At 38.2% G+C, this 15,578-nt stretch overlaps 1 protein-coding gene across 2 annotated transcripts in view; it reads right to left on the reverse strand.

Annotated features, from left to right (window-relative positions):
* The window catches only part of LOC116050817 (rho guanine nucleotide exchange factor 26), a 31,789-nt gene that overhangs the window by 2,679 nt on the left and 13,532 nt on the right, over positions 1-15,578 (reverse strand). For both annotated transcript variants that reach the window (XM_036001047.1, XM_031301028.2), the window contains exons 12-13: positions 10,490-10,699; positions 234-304 (exon numbers count right to left, since the gene is read on the reverse strand). In XM_036001047.1, coding sequence (XP_035856940.1) covers positions 234-304; positions 10,490-10,699 — 281 coding nt within the window. The remainder of the gene's footprint in view (positions 1-233; positions 305-10,489; positions 10,700-15,578) is intronic.

Consider the following 15,578-nt stretch of genomic DNA (forward strand, 5'->3'; position numbering starts at 1 on the left):
CAAGGTTAAAGGGCTGTTTGAGGGTTAAGACTTGGTTTTAGTATTAGGGTTAGAATTAGGTTATAGTTAGGGTGAGGGTAAGGGTTAAGGTTAGGCATTTAGTTGTGATGGTTAAGGTTAGGGTAAGGGGCTAGGGAATGCATTATGTCAATGATGGGTCCCCACAAAGATAGTGAAACAAGCGTGTGTGTGTGTGTGTGTGTGTGTGTAAATAAATGTTTGTGGCAACTTACTGGTTCTGTCCTGACTCTTGTTGTTATTGACATTCTGGCCCAGAGCGCTGATCCACCGAGCACGCTCATTCCTACAAGAACACATAACAACACATAAATAAGTTATTATACTGTTTTGACATTAAAAGAGTTCTGGACACTGTGGAGAGTTGTATTAAGTCTTTTGAATGTGTATTACCGATCTTATCCCACAGCTGTTGCATATGCGAACATACACAGATTTAAAGGACGGTCAGAATCGACTTAAACTACGCAACAGCAAATATAAGCAGGCTTGCATGCACACAAGCGAACCGGCAAATAGATAAATTAGTTGCCCAGCAAGTTTTGCCTTCCCTCCCTTCTCCGACCCCTCTCAATGAGAGAACAGAGGTGTGTTTTCAGTCGCAGGGAACTGAGAACAAGCACAAGGCTGATTCCCAGGAGGGAAAAGACCTGCTTCTGCTTTCCCTCTCTCTTGTGTGTTTCTTGGGGGAGGGGGGGGTGGAACTGGGTGGAATCGCACAGGTCAGATTCCACGAAACAATCTCCAATTTCACCTGCTCTCATTTACTACTGAAGGATTTAGAAAGAGCAAGAGAGGGAGCAATAAAAGGGGTTCAGGAAATGAACCAGAGTGGGTACTTGAGGCCCCCTATGACTCAGCACCGTTGGCTTGAATCATGCAGATAAGTACAGACAGAGCGGTATTTGTGTGGACGCTCTTCACAACAACCTCAATAGCTTTGAACAGGCATGTTCCATGAGTCAGAGCTCATTATTGTATTTCCATTGTACACATGCTGCTTTGATCCTTTTCAGGACACATAAGCTGTAAAAACACAGGGTCATGTCATTCTTCCTCAACTAAATGGACTGTATGAAATCACCATAAACCATTATTACAATCACTTCCAATAAAATCATTAAACTCAGAGGCCATCAATGTGCACCCACAATGCAATATTATGACTGATAAAGTGTGACCTTTGGAATCAAACGATATATGTTATTGTCTCAAAGCAATCAACACCTATCAAGTCAACCACCTCTCTTTTTTTACCTTCCAATATGTTCAATTATTTCATGCAATCTTGACACTTGTCTAATAGATGTGAGGCCACTTGTGTCATCACCCAGATTATTAGCTCCCTGAGATCAACAGCTGCCTACAGCATTAAAGGTTCTGAGTTCAAACCCCTGGTGTTGCAAGATGATCAACATATATCTAATCAGGCATTGTGCTGTGGACAACTGCCCTGTGTATTTTAAATGTGTGCCTGAATTAACACACCTGATTCAGTCCAGTTTAGGAAAGGCATGTAGGAGATGGAAAATAAATTACAGGCATCTACTGTATATGTTGTCTAGACAAAAAACTACTTTTTTCGACATACTATACTATGACTTTTTTAAACATTTTTTTCAAAATATTATACCATGACTTTTTATCACTTTTTTCGACATACCATACTATGACTTTTTTCTACATATATTTGACATTTTTATCAATTTTTTCGACATACTATACAATGACTTTTTTTCAACATACTATACTATGGCTTTTTTCGACATACTATACTATGACTATCATTTTTTTCGACATTACTTTTTATGCCTAATTGGTCTAATGTCCAATTCTTGTGTTCCTTGGCCCAAGCAATTCTCTTCTTTTTGTTGATATGAATTAAAACAGTAGTTGAATAGGGCTTTTTACTGTTTATCGCTGTGTACCAACCCTACCTCTGCACAACACAACTGATGGTCTCAAACACATTAAAAAGGCAAGCAATTCCACAAATTAACTCTGACAATGCACAACTGTTAATTGAAAACCATTCCTGGTGACTACCTCATGAAGCTGATTGAGAGAATGCCAAGAGTGTGCAAAGCTGTCATCAAAGCAAAAGGTGGCTACTTTGAAGAATCTAAAATATAAAACATATTCTGGTTTGTGGTTGACTTTTTCCTACTACATAATTCCATTGGTGTTTTTTCATAGTTTGATGTATGATGTATTAATCCACAATGTAGAAAATAATAATAAAAAATAAAAACACTGAATCAGAAGGTGTGTCCAAACTTTTGACTGGTATTGTACTATACTATGACTTTTTGATCACTTTTTTCGACATACTATACTAAGACTTTTTAATCACTTTTTTCGATATACTATAAGGTGATAAGATTATGATTGGAAGACAGAAGGTGGAGTGTTCAAATCTTATATGTTTAAGGAAGTTTTGAGGGTCAAATATAATAATTGAAAGAGACGAATATGCCAAAATCATAAACTCTTCGTCAGGTCAGATAGCATAGAGTAATAAGAGAATGACTGGAAGACAGAAGGTTGAGTGTTCACATCCTGTATGGTGCAAATGGATTCAAGTCCCACATAGGGGTACAGGAATGGAGAATACAAATAGATGAAGAAAAAAAGCTGTGTTACTGTTATTTATGACTTCGTTATCCTTTTTTCAACATGCTATACTATGACTATCACTTTTCAACATATACTATGACTTTTTTCTCACTTTTTTCGACATACTATACAATAACTTTTTCGATATACTATACTATGACTTTTTCTCTCACTTTTTTGGACATAAAATACTATGACTTTATCACTTTTTTTCAAAATACTATATTATGACTTTTTTCACATAATGTATAATGACTTTTTATCACTTTTTTCAACATACTATACTATGACGTTTTTAATCACTTTTTTCAACATACTATAATATTACTTTTTTTAATCACTTTTTTGACATACTATACTATCACTTTTTTCAACATACCATACTATCACTTTTATCACTTTTTTTCGACATAATGACTTTTTTCGACATACTATACTATGACTTTTTTAACACTTTTTTCAACATACCATACTATCACTTTTATCACTTTTTTTCGACATGACTTTTTTCGACATACTATACTATGACTTTTTATCACTTTTTTCAACATAATATACTATGACTTTATCGACATGACTTTTTTTATCCCTTTTTGACATGCAATACTATAACTTATTTATGACTTCTTTATCCCTTTTTCAACATGATATACTATGACTATCACTAGTCACTTTGACATAGACTATGACTTTTTATCACTTTTTTCGACATATGAGATAACTTTTTTTGACATACTATACTATGACTTTTTTGGACATACAATACTATGACTTTATCACTTTTTTCGAAATACTATACTATGACTTTTTTCGACATACTGTACTATGACTTTTTTCAACATACTATACTATGACTTTTAAATCACTTTTTTCGACATACTATCATGTGACTTTTTTATCACTTTTTTCGATATACTATAGTATGACTTTTTATTACTTTTTTCAACATACTATGACTTTTTCCGCTTTTTTTGATATACTATGCTATGACTTTTTTATCACTTCATTCAACATACTATGCTATGACTTTTTACCTCTTTTTTTCGACATACTATACAATGACTATCACTTTTTTCAACAAACTATACTATGACTTTTATATCACTCTTTTCAACATACTATACTATGACCTTTTTATCACTTTATTCAACATACTGTACCATGCTATGACTTTTTTCGCCATACTATACTATGACTTTTTAATCACTTTTTTCGACATTCTATACTATGACTTTTTTCGACATACTGTATTATACTTTGACCTTTTATCACTTTATTCAACATACTATGCTATCACTTTTTTCGTCATACTATACTATGACTTTTTTACAATTGTTCCACCGTACTATACTATGACTTTTAATCACTTTTTTCGACATACTATCATATGACTTTTTCATTACTTTTTTCGACATACTATACTATGACTTATTATCACATTTTTCGACATACTATACTTTGGTGACTGTTTTCACCTTTCTCTATTTGTTGTCATAATGGCTCAGTTAACACCGCTCCAAATTGCACCAGCAAGTAGGAACTGCAAACTCTGACCCAGGTTCGATTCCCGATATGACTTTTTTCGACATACTATACCATGGCCTTTTTCGACACGCTATATTATGGCTTGATATCACTTTTTCCACATTCTATACTATGGCTTTTTTATAACTTTTTTGGACATACTATAGTATGGCTTTTTTATCACTTTTTGTGCCATACTATAGTATGGCTTTTTTTGATTACTTTTTTCCACATACTATAAACTTTTCCACATACTATATTAGGACTTTTTCTTTATAATTTTTTTCCACATTCTATACTATGGCTTTTTTATAACTTTTTTGGACATACTATAGTATGGCTTTTTTATCACTTTTTGTGCCATACTATAGTATGGCTTTTTTTGATTACTTTTTTCCACATACTATAAACTTTTCCACATACTATATTAGGACTTTTTCTTTATAATTTTTTTCCACATACTATGACTATGGCTTTTTTCAGCATACTATAATATGACTTTTTTCTCACTTTTTTCTACATACTATACTATGACTTTTTTGACATACTATACTACGCATTTTTTCTAACTTTTTTTTTACATACTATACTATGGCTTTTTTATCACTTTTTCCGACATACTATACTATGACTTTTTTTCGATATACTATACTATGACTTTTTAATGTCTTTTTTGACATACTATGCTAACTGTTTTCAATATTCTCTATTTGGTGTCACAACGGCTCAGTGGTCAACACCACTCCAAATAGCAACAGCAAGTAGGAACTGCATACTCTGATCCAGGGTGGTTTCCCAGTATGACTTTTTTCGACATACTTTACCATCACTTTTTCGACATACTGTACTATGACTATTTTGACACATTACACTTTTTTCGACATATAATACTATTACTTTTTTATTACTTTTTTCAACATACATAACTATGGCTTTATTACTTTTTTGACCTATACTATTACTTTTTTTCGATACACTATACTGTGACTTTTTTTAATCACTTTTTTCGCCATACTATACAATTACTTTTTATCACTTTTTTTAGACCTATTATATTATGACTTCTTCTTACAACATACTATACTATGATTTTTTTACATACTATACTATGAATTGTTTTATCACTTTATTTAACATACTATACTATGACTTATTTGATATACCATATTATCACTTTTTCATCACTTTTTTCGACGTACTATACTGACTTTTTTTACAACTTTTTTTATATACAATTACTTTTTTTTTTTAACATACTATACTATGTTTTTCATAAATTTTTCCCACAAACTACACTGTGACTTTTTTCGAAAACCATTCCCAATTTTCCAACTAGTCTCACTACTTTAACTTCTTCTTATGCAGTTATTCCAGCAATGCAGTTTAGCTTTGGCAATTTAGCTTTTCAGCATTCACAAGCATTTTCTGCAGGAAATGCATTTTCTAATTTTCACATACTGTTTGTCTAAAATATACCTGTATGCAGGCTATCTAAAACGTTTAGCGCCTGTCTCTTTGAGGCCCCATCCCAAAAAAGTGTTTCTGGGTATCAGCACCTTTCCTCTCAGAGTCTGCACCATCATTGCAGCCGGGGAATGACTTAAACAGCAATGTACGGCACTTTAAACCTATCTACTGTATACTACAGTTGTCACATCACAACCTTACGGAAGTCCTGGCGGCTCGTTTAAAGGCACAGTTTCTGAATAAGGGCTGTGTGCATTCCTCTGTGGATTGACCATTTTAATACTATCACAGTATTTATATAGCACCTTGACATGCTTTATAATCAAACAAGACATACAATCTCATTTTTTACAATATGGGACCTTTAATTTAGCAAGTATTTGGTCTTTAACTGTATGAGTATTGGAGAAACTTTGACCTGATGATGGGATGAGATTGAACACAGAACATGGATGTACGTACCAAATTTCATGGCAATACATCCAATAGTTGTTGAGATATTTTACTCTCACCCCAACTGTGAACCTGCTGGTGGCGCTAGAGTAAAGGGCTTTGATAAAAGGGCCTGGTTACTTCTCTGTACTGAATGCGCAGTTCTTCGAACATCCGAGCTGCTCTGTGGGAACAGCATCTGTTAGTCGTTGCTTTTGACAGCTGGACACATGCCGACAGATTCATGTGCACATACGCAACACACCACCATGACAGGTCGCTTTCTCATGCTTAAACAGCTGAAATACTTAATGTATTCAATATATCGAGCACAGGAGCAAACAGCCAACCACATGTGTTCGAAAGGCACTTCATGGTTATCTGTGAAATGTAAGGCACATACCAAGAGGTTCAGATAAAAAAAACAGCCTTCGATCTGTGACTGTTTGTATGTGTTTACATGCATGCATGTGAATACTGCAAAGGTACAAACAGCAGGTACTTGCCCTCTTCCTTTCTACATGACTACAAGCCTGTGCAGGATCAGTCTATTCAAGAAGTAGAGGTAGCAAAGCACCTTCTGCCTTGAACCATTCATCCCAAGGTGCAAGAGAATGCCAAGAATCATAAATCTATTGTCAAAGGTTGTTGTTTCACCTCTGAAAAGAGAGGCCTCGCTACTGCCCTGTAAAACCTCTTTCTCACAAGCAGATAAAAAGTGATGACAGCCTCTTTCTAACCTGCCTTCCCCTGCCAACTTCAAATCACCACCAGACCACTGTTTTCCATCTTTACCTCTCCTCCTAACCCTTTCCGCTCAGTTCTCTCAATTTGTTTACTCCTCACCAAATCCCTCCCTTGTTTTTACTCAACCACAGGTCAGAACAGTATTTGGGTACAATTCCACTAATCTGACAAAAACATGACATCTCTCTTGCCGCAGTTGACCAGCCAGGGAAACTCCCAGGCAGAGGAAAGATTCCCATCAGCAAGTTTCTCGTTATCATATAAACGACAGCAGACATAGTAAGATAATCAAAAACAATAACATGACCGAAAGCATACGGAGTAAGACAAATTTAAAACAATGCCAAAGTGCAACAGACTACCGTCTCCGTAACCAGTGCTGCCTTGTGTTATAGCTGCATTTCTGACTAATAGAACTGTTTTGCTGCAGACTTCTGTAGCTGCTCTGTTCCATTAATAGAGAAGCACTATTCACCGACTCTGGACAGGACACAACATCAGGGTCATGGGGAAGATGTGCTGACATGTGCAGACCAAACAAAAGGGTACAGAGAAAAATGGAAGAGGACACAGACAGAAAAGAAGAGAATCACAAACGGCACACAGGCGCCCTTGTGCCAGCTCCGATCCAGCTGTCCTGTCTGGATTCCTGACGTATTACGTTACTGCTGCAGTCAAAGATCAGTCCATTGTATGCATGTTTCTTAGACCTCACACAGTGATACACAGACACAGGTATGGCATAAGCATAAAGGGTCAGCAGGTAGAGAACAAATGGAAGTGAAAGCAGAAACTCCCACACTGACCAACATGAGAAGAAGTCCATTTTTACGGTTTCATTTCCACAAAAAAAAAAACACACAGACCCGCCTTTGGTCAGAATGTGTGGAATTTCACATTGTAACCTGACTTGAGTTGCTGTAACATTCAGTGGTAAAGTGAACAATATAGGGAAGTGGATGCAATACAGACACTTTTCCAAGCAAAATAATGCATATACCTGCTCTAACACTGAACACACTTAGCAGAGAAATCATGCACTAAGTAGGCTTGCATTTTGGGCTTTCCTTTCTGAACTGCCTCACTACAAGAACAAATCAGCTGGCTCTCCTATCCTTTTCTATTATTGCAAGTTTCATACGTTTGGGTTTTGGACTGTTTGAATTTTACACCTACAGCTCTGGAAAACTGGGCATGTTTTATACGTTTCTGGCATTTTATTGACACACAATCCATTTATAGTAAAAAACTATGAACAGATTAATATATAATGAAAATATAATCTGTTCATATATATACTGTACGTTAGTTGTAGCCCTGCAAGGATGATATTCCATCAAAATAAGCACTTGAGGACATCATCCTGGCCATTTTGTTATATTTTCTGACATTTTATAGACTTAACGAGTAATGAAAATAATAAGTAGTTTCATCTGTAATGAAAATCATTAGTTGCAGGGCTACTCTCCACTCTTATAGCAATCTAATAGCCTCACTCTCAGCCATACTCCTTATTGTCCTCTCTGCTTCATTTAACTCTGACAGAAGATCAAAATAGGCTGGCCAATGTAACCCCACTTCCACGTGTCATGTTGGGTTAGATCACTAAATTGGGATGAATGGCCGGAGGAAGAGGAAGTTATTCTCTTGTCATCAAAAACAAACAGCAGACACTGGCTGCTGTCTGAAAGATGAGACACAGGACTGTGAAGAAGAGTCGGGGAGAGTGAGCAAACAGGCGGGGAGAAAGATAGTCGTGGGAAACAGCCCACTTAACAATGGGCCGCTGCTAGGCAACAGCTTAAACAATGCCTAGCAACCACTGTAACAATGGATAGTTGCCAGGGATTTCTCTGCTCAGCTCATTCAGTACTACAGTGAGTGGAGCGCTGCAGCCTTTACACTCTTAGCTGATGGCCCCAAACCCTATCAAAGGAGGGAGTCTAGGGGCTTTCCACACACACACACACACACACACACACACACACACACACACACACACACACACACACACACACACACACACACACACACACACACACACACACGACAGAGTGGGCAGTTAGACGAGGAGACCCCTCATGTATACATGGGCAGTACATAAGGCTCAGCGGGCAGTACATTTAAGTCATGTCACAAAGATTCCCTCCTACACAGGCCGATAGCAGTCACACTTAACACTATTACTGCAGACACTTTGTCGGGTTTCACTTAGTAACAGCATGGGGGCTAATACCAGTGGCCCGCTGCTGTGCTATTCGACAAGGAAACTGGTTTAATTTCCAATAAGGAAAAAAAACTTTGCATTGGAGATGTGGTGTGATGTGGTTTAGTGGTTCCCAACCTTGGAGTCACAATAATTACCTGAGTACAAAATAATAAAAAAATAACAATGACACACAACCTTTTATGAGTGGTCACAAGAAGACATAGCCTGGATAAATGGATCACAGGCAAAAAAAAAAAAAAAAAAAAGGTTGGGAACCACTGCAGTAGGTGATGCTAAAGGGTGTTAAAAAATAGCAGTTGCATCTTGCTGCAAATTTGAAGTTGAAAAGATGCATCACATTACTCCACTGTTATCACATTAAGGTGTTTATAATTTAAAATGCCAGCTGTTGCCTCCCATGCACCTGCACCAGAAGGCTTAGTATTACTACCTATCTGTGGAACATTTGGCTGATGCCAAAAAAAGCTAGAAAAATGCTTTAAAAGAGACAGTGTTTTGTACAGTGAAGCTGAAAACCACACCTTCTGTAATGACATTATAGAGGGAGGAATGAGGAGGAACAGGCCCAGTGCATATGAAAACACTGCATAACAAAGCCCTGAACTACAGAAAATAATTACAGTGAAAATTGAGTGTGTACTTGAACATTTGTGTATGTGTGTGCACATGGACTGCAATTCCTTTTCGCTAACTAGAATAAAATAAACCCCGTAGTAAGCCCAATATATGACAGATCCCCTTTGTTTGTGTGGGTTATATAATCTACTCTAAACAACCTCACTTTCACTCAGAGGGGTCTTGTATGAACGTTACCAACATGCACAGGCATGAATATCAAGGAAGCTCAAACCAGCTGACTGTATTTCTAGGTCGGATGTATGAGTAATCACTTACGCTGCACATGCAAAACATGCCAGCTACAACCAGCAGACTTTAAACAAAAAGATTTGCCTTGTCCCAGAATAGATGGTTGGGTTACAAGGCGCTCAGTCAACAAAACAATTATCTAGTACAGCCGGTCTGCGTCAGGACGACTGCAGACAGTACGACTGTATAACAGACTAATAAACTTCCCTTTCCTATGTCACATAAACAACAAGCAGTGAGGCTCAGGTTGTGGCTTGAGAATAGATGTAACAAAATATCCCTGTGACCTGTAATGCTCCAACAAGAGACTACGAAATAGGAGCTTAGGAGAGAGGGATAATGGGATTTTCTTACTTCAAGTTAAAAAGCATATTAGAGCATATAGAGGAAACATAAGGGAATACCAAAATATCAAATCTTATGAGTACCTTGCCCTATTCATATGTATGTAAAAGATCCACGGGTAATATTGTGTCAGAGGAAAAAATTATTCATCACATGCAGATGTCGTAAATCTGTAGATGAAAAGCAAGTGAAACCAAAACTGCAAAATGAAGTGGGACAAAGGTTGCAAAACAAAGCACTCACAGCAACTCCGTCCCCAGGATCATGGGCACCTTTTCACCGGAGTGGTTGCTACGGAAACGCAGACGGAAAAGATGGTTGGCGCCGGCTTGCCGTGAGCTCAGCATGCTGGCGGTGCTTCTGACCGGTGACAGGTTGAGATCCTCGGGCTGGCAGGAACTCACCCAGATCTGGTCCCTCAGAGCGTAGTCGATCACAGTGTAACTGTCCTCGCTGAAAGAGACAGAAAGCTTTAATAACATTTCACTTACTGCACTTTATTCAGGGGCATTATCCTAATTCAGTCAAGTGGGATTTACTTGAGTGTGACAGATGTTTTGGTGATGGAGGCCTTGATGTATGAGACAACAACCTCCATTAAAGTGCTACTGAACAAGCTAGTTAACAAGCGGATTCATATAGAGATAAAACAACAGTTCTAAATATGGAAATGCAAGTCCAACACATACAGACAGAGCTGTACGGTCACATCAGTGTAGTTACTGTATGCATTAAGAAACAGACTTAATGTTATCTTACATACACAAATACATAACCATGCACATATTGTTGTGTCAGTGGAAAACTGATTTGAACCAAATTTGAAAAATTAAGAAATTTAGACCAGTAGATCTTTCATCTTGTAATTTTAAGATAAAACTGTAACTAGGCTCACAGTGAGTTAGATATAAAGATCATGAAGGCAGACTGTCAATACTCTTTTGGCATAAATGTGGATTCAGCTACTTTTTCCCCTTTTTCCAACTTTTCTAAACAACCTTTCAGACACATTAGTAGCTTTTAACAGAAGTTTGTTCCTCATTTTGAATTTTTGGAATAACTTATTTGTGCTTTTTGGGTTCCCAAATGGTTCCTGTTGTAGACTGTTGAAAGCCCCAAATGTAACAATCTGCATTCCTGTTTCTGCCCCCACATGGACATGATTCACCAGTCACCAACTGTAGAATTATTGTCTGTCAGTAACGCATTTCTATCTTATTGCCTAATTAATTTACAGCAAAAGAATTCAGTAATTACAAATGACAAACATGTCAAATAAAGCAAGTGAATAATACTGTTGCAATAATAATAATAACGGAGTGCAAAATATGTGTTAAATACACAATATTAGCTAATTATTGTGTACTCACTACACCATCCACCCACTTCCCCTCACGTTAAATTTAGGCTCATTGTTTTCAGTAGAGATTAGGTTTCATGGTACCTCAGCTATTCAACCCCTGAGAGGATAAAGGCTGTGCAGTTAATCAAATTCACCTGGATTAATAAATCAACTGTCACATTATGGCTCAGATTCTGTGCCAGTCAAAAGTCTCGACATTCAGCTCAGTCTACGTATCCTTACTCTAAGTCAGCTGCCCCCTGGTTTCTTTGGTATATGCCTACATTTCCCATGAGAACCTTAACCTGAGCACGACCCTGTGTCTAGCAGTACACACTGTTAGTTAGAAACATCTGGAGCCGATTGTGAAACATTATACCTCTAATGCGGCACTGAACCTGTAGAAAAAGTCTGTGTTTTCATAGTGCTCTGAAGAACAGGAGCTTGGGTCCAGCTCACATAGGTTTTTATCAACCTGAGACAGCAGCAAAGCTGAGAGGCTTCTGGACAGGAACTAGCTTCTTGTAAACACACAAACTCAAGCATGGGCAAGGGTAGTGGTTAAACAAGATGTAGTGAACAGTGTATCTGTCCATGTCTTACTGTCTCTCTCACACTCACACTCACACACACACACACACACACACACACACACACACACACACACACACACACACACACACACACACACACACCCACACACACACACACCCACACCCACACCCACACCCACACCCACACCTCTGGGGTCTGGTATGAAGATGACTGGTTGAAGAATCCAGTCACGGTCTGGAGGTTATCAACAAGGTTCAACTGTTACCCATCAGCCCCTTGTCCACCAATCAATCAAGTTAAACTCTGTCAACCACAACCAGTTAGACATCTTGGAAGAGGAGAATGAGAGTACTGGGAAAGACGGATCAGAAAAAAAGTAGAAGCCGTGGATGTGAAAGAGAGCACTTCACGCTAAAACTGCATCCAACTGTGACCACAAGCTGCTCTCTGCATCACCACACACGGACCTGGAGTTTCACGGAAGAGTTTGACATTTTGGACAATAAGCTTATTTTCCGTCTTGTCAAGAGTTGGATGAGAAGGTTCATACCATTCTCATATAGCTCATACTCCTATTTCCAATAATCTGTACTAATCTATAGATTTATCACAGTGTATTTCTGTAAAAAGCTTTCATGGGAGTGGCAAACTTTAAATTCATCTATATGTACCACTGGACCACCTTGCACTATGACCCTTAAAATGTGCGTATTAAAATTGGCCAAACAAAAGAACATGCTCTTAATTTATACCGTAAAAATTCAAGGTTGGTTTGTATCGATTTTTGGTCCAATTGTAAGGTATTTTACCCCTTAAAAGCCACTTAAGCCATGCATATAATCAATTGAAAACACCTTTAAATATTACAATCAATGAATTCATCTCCATGTTTACGGTCATTCATTTTCACCTGAAAACATTTCAGAGCGTCAGGTAAACCAAAATCCTAATGATCCCTAATTGAGTTCCTAAAATAAGATGTAGAATACTGTTGGGTATACAGTGTTGGATTATTGCTAAATAGAGGAATGAAGGTGGACATAGTATAAATCTCATATGTCGAAATGTGGGAGAGAGGTGTTAAAAACTGAAATAATAGGGGGAAAATCTACTGTTTGGCCTCCTCACACTACGCTACTTACAAAGAAACAAACACACAACCTTGCTGGAATGAAAATCAATCTGCTGTTAGAGATAGTGCAGGCATCTATTACAGGTCATCACAGCGTTGCCAGCTACCATCTCACAACCAGTTCTTCAACTCAAACTCAAACAAATCCTTGCAGAGATGTTGAGATAGGACTCCAAGTCAAGCATGCATGGACACACACACACACACACACACACACACACACACACACACACACACACACACACACACACACACACACACACACACAAAGTAAGAGCATAATGTTCTGGTGTAAGTGCAGTGGGAGTGTTGAGACTATGGCATAGTCAAACAAACAAAGGGAGGAGAAGAAAAAAACTAGAACAGAAAGTGTTGGAATTGCAGGCACACACACACACACACACACACACACACACACACACACACACACACACACACACGCTACAAGGTCATGACTAACAAAAAGAAAAGGGAAAGAAAAGAAAGAAAAAAAGAAGAGAGAGATGAAAACTCAACCTCAACAATACTGAATGTTTAGCTGATGCCCAGCATCACACAGGAAAAAGGGGGGAAGTGAAGATGAGAGAGGAGCCAGCTGGTGTGGACTCAGTGTTATGTAAGTGTTCCTGTGAGCCAGAGAGCAGCAGATCAAAACTTTCCCCACTGCGTGACAATAGCCCAGTCTGACACGGGCTTGGTTTCCAATAGTCGATTCCATTGTGGATTCAGTTCAAAGTTAATAAAATAGTCAGATTTGAGAGTCTAACGAATCCCTTACAGAGACATTGTCTCATTGGTGTAGCTCGTCTCCTTTTATGATTAGCAAAGGGTAGAAAACAATACCAAATAAGTAAACTAACAAACCCAGAGTTTCAGAAATATGAATTTCAAACTTTGATTTCATGATTAATTTCACAGTTATTTGGCCTCCTAAACATCTGAAAAAAAACTTTCCATCACGGTTCCCCAGAGTCAATGTCTAAAGTCCTCCAATGTCTTGTTTTATCTGATCAACACTCCAAACCCCAACTATATTGGATTTACAGTGATATAAAAAACAGAGAATAGCAGCAAATCCCCACATTGGAGAAATTGGAACTAGAGAATGTTTGGCATTTGTGCCTAAAAAATGACTTCAACTATTAGCAGATTAGCAAAATAGTTGCCAATTAATTTTGTCGATCGACTGATTGTTGCAGCTCAGACCTTTATGACTTAAAATCATAAAAGCTGAACCAATACAGATTTGATAAGAGATTTGAAATAAGATACATTTTCAGTTAAATGCTAACCCCATTGAACCCCAACCAAAGACACCACACTAACCTTTAGGATTCCCACACAACTAATACAGGCTAACACACGTCGTTGTGCTCTCTTTCCTCTAAATATTAAGATATATAGTCCTATAAAACCCCCCCCCCCCCCCACACACACACACACACACACACCTAAGGGAAATAGCCATTACACCATTTTGTCTAGGAGGGTTTGTGACCTGGCTGTGCCTGGCTAGCCCTGTGTACCCCTGGTGTGTTTTTGTTTGAGTAGCGTGCCACAGCAGGGCTCCAGCACTCACCCGCAGTACAAACCAATATTATAACAGCGTCTCCCATTCAAACACACACACACGCACAAAAACACACCGTGATTCCGGAGCACACCCTTCCCCAAATCCCTCTTCCAAACACAGGCCTGACACCACACACTGCTGGAGTCTAGCGGCCTGGATCAGATTCCCAGAAAAATATCACATGGAATGTTTCTTTTCCTTTTTTTTTAAATGATTCTTAGGAATTCTTAGTTTTTGTGAGTAGCGGGACAATCAGTTCCAGACTCAGAGGGAGATGGACGGGAAGGGATTTTTTTTTTGGCAAAAATAGACACACTTGTGAATGCACTGCACACCCACACTACACACACGCAAATGGAAACCACATCATTTCAAGGAAGTCCTCTTTATGACTTGTTTCATGGTGTAGCCTAAAACTAGAGGAAACAGAGGAGGGGAAAGCAGACTCGCTGACATGTTGGAACCTTGACAACATTCCGAAAAACAGGCTCAGATTCATGATGCCAAGTTGCAGCAGGTTCAGGTAACTGCACCTGTTCAGCTTAATAAAGCAGGGGGGCAACGTCCCAGTCTGATTGCACAGTGTCAGTCCCACTGGACTTTTTAAAAATCTTCCTCGCCCCTGCTGATAATGACTTTACCCTGTGACTGTGAAGCATTTGTTTTTGTTTCCTTCCCTTCATTTCAATTGGTTTGCTTTCATTTTAGTATGGACCTCAATAATTGTTTT

This window comes from Sander lucioperca, chromosome 5 (genome assembly GCF_008315115.2).
Source record: "Sander lucioperca isolate FBNREF2018 chromosome 5, SLUC_FBN_1.2, whole genome shotgun sequence".
NCBI classification, from domain to species: Eukaryota; Metazoa; Chordata; class Actinopteri; order Perciformes; family Percidae; genus Sander; species Sander lucioperca.